Below are 6,874 nucleotides of genomic sequence, written 5' to 3' on the forward strand. Positions count from 1 at the left end.
AAATGAGTAGTTGCATACGAATTTTCCATGAATCGATGAATCCCAAAAAGAAAGGGGGGGGGGGGTCCGGAGGTTCTTCCCCAGGAAAATTTTGATTCCTAGAAGGCGGGAAATGAGCTTTCCCGACTTCTGAGTTGTAATTAAAAAATACTTCAGAAGTCGGGAAATCTCATTGTCCACCATTTAGAAATCAACATTTTCCCGGAAAGAACTCGAACTTCCCTTTCTCTGGGTTCATTGATTCATTATAATAATTTTCAAGAGGGGAACACCTTGAATTTTGAAAGTAATTAAGTTCTTCAAAATTCAAGGTGTTCCACTCTAGAAAACGGTCAGAAAATTTTTTCCCACTGTTAATACAGTAAATAGGGCTTATGTGTGTATACATACATAAAAAAAGATTGAGTATGTTGCATGTGATGAGTAGTTATACGGAGCAGAACATTATACAACGGACTCTATTGAGTTTTATTTCAGTATGGTCTTACTCGCCATCTTTATTTATCTGCCTCTGCTTGACCCAGAGGGCTCACTCTCCAGATTGCATACTACAATCAACACATCTTCCTTCCTATAAGGATAAACACAATTCCAACGAAACATTTATTTGTTTTTCTAATTAAACTGATAACATAAATACTAAATTTTGAACAAACCCCATCAAAAACACCAAAGGGATTGTTCTGCAAGATAATAAAAAAGGAACAATGAAAATAACAACAAAATACATGGTCCTTATTTAAAACTAATGCCATGTCATTCATTCAGTATAAGAGTGATCTATGTAGTGTAATCATTGTTAAAGTATTTACGATTTGGCTTCCAATCGCGTTCACTACGTCGCGGAACGCTTATATCTTCTGCATGAGTATTATCTCTATCGCCATCATTATCACAATTATTATTTACATTGGCTTGTAAATGGACTTCTTCATCTTCATCTTCCGATTCTGGTCTTTCACAAGGTACTGATGAATGGTTTGGTAAAATGTCGGTATTGTACCCAGGTTCTCTCTGTATCATTTGTCTGTTCCTTCGGAAAACTCCCTTTTCTGTCTGCACAAGATATGAGCGATTTGGTAGTATGAATTTTATCCATCCATTTTGAGACCAGGTATTCTTTAAAGTGTCCCATAGTCTCACTCGTGTTCCAACTGCCAACTCTGGTAAAGCATGTGAACCTACTCGCTTCATATGATACTTCTGCTACTTTTTCTTTACCCCGCTCTTCCTTGCTATGAATGCTTTCGTGTCGAGTTGCTGGAAGTTTAACAAGTTATCTGCCATTGGCAAGATCGTTTTCATTCTCCTGTTGTAGAGGAGCTCTGCTGGAGATTTTCCACATTCAAGAGGGGTGCTACGTCGGTATATCTGCAGGGCCTTCATGATATCTTGATTGCTGTGAACTGCTTTTTTGATCAAATTTTTTACTATCTTTACTGCTCCTTCAGCCAGTCCATTGGATTGGGGGTAGTGAGGACTAGAAGTCGTATGAACAAAGTCCCAATCAGCTGCAAAGTGCCTAAATTCAGCACTGTTAAATTGAGGCCCGTTGTCGGTCATCAGTTCAATAGGTGTTCCCTGTCTTGCAAACACAGACTTTATCTTACTTATCACTGCTGCACTAGCTGTGCTGTGCAGCATGCAAACCTCTATAAATTGTGAAAAGTAATCTACAATGACTAAATATTCCCTGCCATTAACTGTACAAAGGTCTGCCCCAAGTTTTTCCCATGGACGATTTGGGGTTTGGTGGGGCTGAAGTGGCTCTGCCATTTGTCGTCTCTGGTATGTTAAGCATGAGTTACAATTGTTTACCACATTAGCTATATCTTGATTTATACGCGGCCAATACACTACTTCTCTTGCTCTCAGCTTACACTTTTCAATACCGAGATGACCTACATGTATTTTCTGCAATATTCTTTTACGTAGTGAAGCTGGGATGATTATTCTATTTCCCTTAAAAAGCAAGCCATCAGATTCTGACAACTCTTCCTGCACTGTCCAATATTCTTGTAGATTATCAGCCTGACAGTATCACGTTGCGTAATGCTTTCATAATTTCATCTGTTTGTGTTTCCTTCACAATTTCTGTCTTGCTATGTGAGGAGACAGGTATTGACACAGTAACCATATTCACATAATTGACAATGTCCTCTTCGGTACTACTCTGTCCTTCATCGTATTGATCTACTGCTCTTGAGAGCGTATCTGCCGTATACATAAATTTCCCTGGGGTGAAGGACACTTTTAAATCATATCGTTGAACTCTTATTAGCAATCGTTGAACTCTCAATGGACAATCACACAGGGACTTTTTGAACAATGCAATCAGGGGTTTGTGATCAGTTTCCACTTCTATATGTTGTCCATATATGTACTGATGAAATCGTTCACACGTGTAGACTATGGCTAGCAGTTCCTTTTCAATTTGGGCATATCTGGTCTCTGCTTCCGACATTGCCCTTGAAGCATACGCCACAGGAGCCCATGTTCCGTTATACTGTTGTAAGAGTACGGCACCTAGACCATCCCGTGAAGCATCTGAAGAGACTTTAATAGACTTTGTTGGGTCATAGAAACGCAAAACTGGCTCTGTGACAAGAGCTAATTTTAGCAGCTGCCAAGCTTTTTCTTGTGCATCTTGCCACATCCATTGATTTCTTTTGTCAAGTAAGCTTTGAAGTGGTGCTGATTTTGATGATAGGTCTGGGATAAACTTACCCATGTAGTTCACCATTCCCAAAAATCTCTGTACATCTGTCTTGTTCTGTGGTCTTCCCATGTTCTGTATAGCTGATATTTTCTGTGGGTCAGGCTGAACTCCTTGATCACTAATGACATCACCAATGAAGGTTAACTTTCTCACTCCAAATTCACACTTTGCTCTATTGAGTTTTAGGTTGTTATTTTTCACTATGTCCAAAACCTGTTTTAAGCGCTCATCATGTTCAGCTTCAGTTGATCCCCATACTATAATGTCGTCCATCATAGTGTTTACACAGGGAATCTCTGCAAACAGATTATGAACCAATTTGTGATATACCTCTGGAGCACTGCTGATTCCAAAAGGTAGGCGCAAGAATCTGTACCTACCAAATGGAGTGATGAAAGTACATAACTTGGAGCTATCTTCATCCAGTTGGATTTGCAAAAATCCACTTGATGCGTCAAGTTTACTAAATATTTTTGCTCCTGAAAACTGTGCAGTAATTTCTGCCCTTGAAGGCAACTTGTAGTGTTCCCTCTTGATTGCTCTATTCAAATCCCTTGGATCCAAACACACACGTAGTTTCCCATTCTTTTTATCTACTATAACCAATAATGAAACCCAATCAGTCGGCTCGGTTACCTTTTTTATGACTCCCTGAGTCTCCATTTTTTGCAACTCAGCTTTAAGCTTTGGTTGTAGAGGAAATGGCAACTTTCGACATGCATGTTGAACTGGTATCTGGTCCTTGTTGATTGTGATGTGATGATGTCCAGGCAGGCAGCCTAGTCCTGTGAAAAGTTCATGATAATCAGTGTCAATGCTAGTGCTATATATTCTCTTAATAAGGTTCAATCTCTCGCATGTTGGTAATCCAATTATAGGCTGCACTTTTTCTGGCAACACCTGAAACTCAACGTCATGATATACACCTTTATATTCACACTATAATGCATTGCCAATAGGCTTCATACAGTTCCCGGAATAGAAGTCTGGCATTTGACTTTGTCAGATCTGCGCCTAGTTTGTCATAAACACATTTGGGCAATATATTACACTGTACCCCTGAATCTAACTTCAACCTAACAGTTCTATTTTGTACCTGAAGGTTGAGCATCCAGTTGTTTGTTTCTTGTTTCTGGAGACTCACAACATCTACAAAATATTCATCATCGGTATTAGTGTCTGCTTCAACGATCTCATCTACTGTTGATTTACTTCGACAAAACTTTGCCCAATGGTTTTTCCCTTTACACCGGGAGCAAGTTGTCCCCCATGCAGGACATGCCCGCATGGCATGTAGTATACCGCATTGCTTACAGGTTATTTGTGATTTTTGCTGAGGCGGTGTTTTTTTCTTCACTACTTGTACATCAATTGCTGTTTGTGCGCTTATGGCGCACAAGCTTTTCTTAGACATCTCTACATTCTGCCCTATTTTTATTGCTTTGTCTAGGGTGAGGTCATCCCCTTCCTCTAAACATTTTTCTTGTACTTTCGGGTCTTTAGCCCTCATCACTATTGCATCACGCAGCATGCGTTGCATGTCTGTATAGTTGCAGTAAGCAACCAAAACCCTAAGGTTGGTGACAAAGTTATCAAAACTTTCCTCCCCATTTTGGAATCTGCTATTGAATTCCACTGTGGCTTTTATTTCGTTGCGCTTTGGGGCGACATACCTTTCAAATTTTTTATACACACCCTCAAGCAGCTCATTCTTGGCTGGCACGGCTGGGCTATTTTCGGTAGCTTCTTTTGCCGGTTCCCATTGGAAGGTGTGGTAGATTTCTCTTTCTCTATCCCCTATAAATGTCATAAGGTAGTTGACCTTCTGAACCTCCGATTTGTCGCTAAGGGGACCATTGAACATAAACACGCAATGTTGTTTAAACCGTTTAAACTCCTTCGCCAGATCGGGACTATTCCAGTTCATGTATGGCTTCCTGTCCCTATCCATTTTTGTTTTTGTGTTTTATAAGCTTGTGCTAGCCCTTGAGTTAAGAACCGTATAACAGCAACGATGTGTTAGCTACTTTGCAACACAGCCCAGTGCGAGATCGACTGAACCGTGTAACAGGGCGAACCATTCACCAACACACGCCACTAAATAAAATACCTGTACGGCAAGCAGTCTAAATCTTCACCGTCGGAGCGAGGGCCTAACGTTGATCTCTCTTAGGCTAGCTTCACAAGGACGCACAATTTTCATTAATGGGTCGTAACTCAGCCGGAGGTAACCAAGTTTCTCCTGACACCATGTGATGAGTTGTTATACGGAGCAGAACATTATACAACGGACTCTATTGAGTTTTATTTCAGTATGGTCTTACTCGCCATCTTTATTTATCTGCCTCTGCTTGACCCAGAGGGCTCACTCTCCAGATTGCATACTACAATCAACACATTGCATACGTAGTTTTTCCATGAATCGATAAATCCCAAAAAGAAAGGGTGGGGAGGTGCTGTGGTTCTTCCCCTGGAAAATGTTGATTCCTAGGTGTCGGGAAATCAGCTTTCCCGACTTCTGTGGTGTCTTTTAATGACTTTTAAATTCTTCAAAATTCAATGTCCCCCCCCCCCTTGAAATGTTTCAATTAATCAATGAACTCCAAAGATAAAGGGGGTCCGGGTTCCCCCGGAAAAATGTTGATATCTAGATGGCGGGAGATGAGCTTTTCAACTTCTGAAATGCCTTTTAGTGACTTTTAAAGTTCTACAAATTTCAAGGTTTTCCCCTCTTGGAAAAGGTCAGGTAAATTTTTCTCATTTATTATTAATGTGTGTATACATACACATGTGCGTATACAATGATTGCAAATTTATACAATAAATAATATATATAAATTTTATACATAATATAACAAATTTTATAAAACTGGTACATAATATAACAAATTTTATAATACATAATAAATATCAGGAAATAAATCATAACTTCATTAAATAATTTAAATACTAGATGTGTACTGACAGGGAAGAGAGCACAGTCCTGTTTGAAAATATGTCACTCTCCTAGTTGCCACCGTTGTTGTGATAGTGCACGCTGCTGTGTTTTGTTTGTTTGGTAGAAGTATGCCTGAGTAGCTAACATTAACAGATTTTAAAAATTAACCTTCACTATCCAGTTGTGGCGCGGGAGAGAGGGCATTTTCCCCAGGCCAGGATCTTCCAATACCATGCGTTAGTTGGACTAAAAATAATAATTAGCCTATCCAAATGACCTTTGATTACCTATCCTTAATTGTGATCTATAAGCACAATTTGGAGCTTTAAGCCATAGCCACTCTCCCTGTGAATTCTACCAGGGATTATTATTAAGAAACCCTGATCGAGGATCTAATCGGCCTTTTAATTCGGACCACAAGTTTTTTTCCAGCTTTTGCAATCTTGGGCAATTGGGATAATTTGGTGTGGCTGCAGCATTCCCTCAGGATCACCCAAGAAGCGCTGGATATATTGTAAAAACAGAATTCTCAGGTGACCAGGTTTTCTCTTTCCATACGGTTGTACATACAAGCCGTATTCTTTCACAGGCTCATTATCTGGAAGGCGAAGTATATGGCCCAGAAATTTGAGCTAGTGCATTCTTACTTGGACAATATCGCAGCAACGCACGTATATCTATAATATAGGCAAATGAAGACAAAATAGTACAGTTAGCTAAGTTGTAGAGTGTAATTATATTTACAGCATGTTTTAACAACAAAATATGACATATGAAGTAAAATATATATGGTAAAATAATATAATAATAATGTTTTGCATATTATGATCATTCAATTTAACAAACAGTAAAAGGCCTAGTTCCATTGTTTGTTAAAAAATGTCTTGATGTTTAATCTAAACATGTAGAAAACAAAATTTTGCCAGTGAAATACAATAGTTAATGTACTTGAGGTGTTGAAAGCTGAAGTGCCTGCTTAGTAGAGTTTTTTTTATTTTTTATTTATAAACTTGGAATTAAATTTTGATTGTCCATTTAATTTAGGTAGTTTTCATTAGGAATTATTGGAACAGGAATGTCAGTCCCATATACCCAAGTTGAAATTGCTAAACCGATGACAACTGTGGTAGGGTTATAAATAGTATTAGATGATTCTTTGACAATGTACAGTAAGTAATATAACCAAACTACAGGCAAAACGGAGTACTATTCTGCTC

General features: G+C 38.9%; 1 protein-coding gene and 1 long non-coding RNA gene across 2 annotated transcripts in view; both read right to left on the reverse strand.

The window, feature by feature from the left end:
* Positions 1-1,206: 1,206 nt before the first annotated feature.
* On the reverse strand, positions 1,207-1,776 carry LOC117115213 (uncharacterized protein K02A2.6-like). Its single transcript, XM_033258914.1, has one exon. The coding sequence runs from the start codon at positions 1,774-1,776 to the stop codon at positions 1,207-1,209; it is 570 nt and encodes a 189-aa protein (XP_033114805.1).
* Positions 1,777-5,577: 3,801 nt separating this feature from the next.
* The window catches only part of LOC117115229, an 11,292-nt gene continuing 9,995 nt past the window's right edge, over positions 5,578-6,874 (reverse strand). The window contains exon 5 of the long non-coding RNA XR_004446514.1: positions 5,578-6,334. This is a non-coding gene — a long non-coding RNA (uncharacterized LOC117115229). The remainder of the gene's footprint in view (positions 6,335-6,874) is intronic.

Source organism: Anneissia japonica, unplaced genomic scaffold (assembly GCF_011630105.1).
Source record: "Anneissia japonica isolate Jap-2015-1 unplaced genomic scaffold, ASM1163010v1 scaffold288291_len444093_cov181, whole genome shotgun sequence".
Taxonomy (NCBI): Eukaryota; Metazoa; Echinodermata; class Crinoidea; order Comatulida; family Comatulidae; genus Anneissia; species Anneissia japonica.

Excerpts from the sequence above, each read along its gene's own strand:
- LOC117115213 (XM_033258914.1), bottom strand. The coding sequence starts at position 1,776 with ATGGCAGAGCCACTTCAGCCCCACCAAACCCCAAATCGTCCATGGGAA.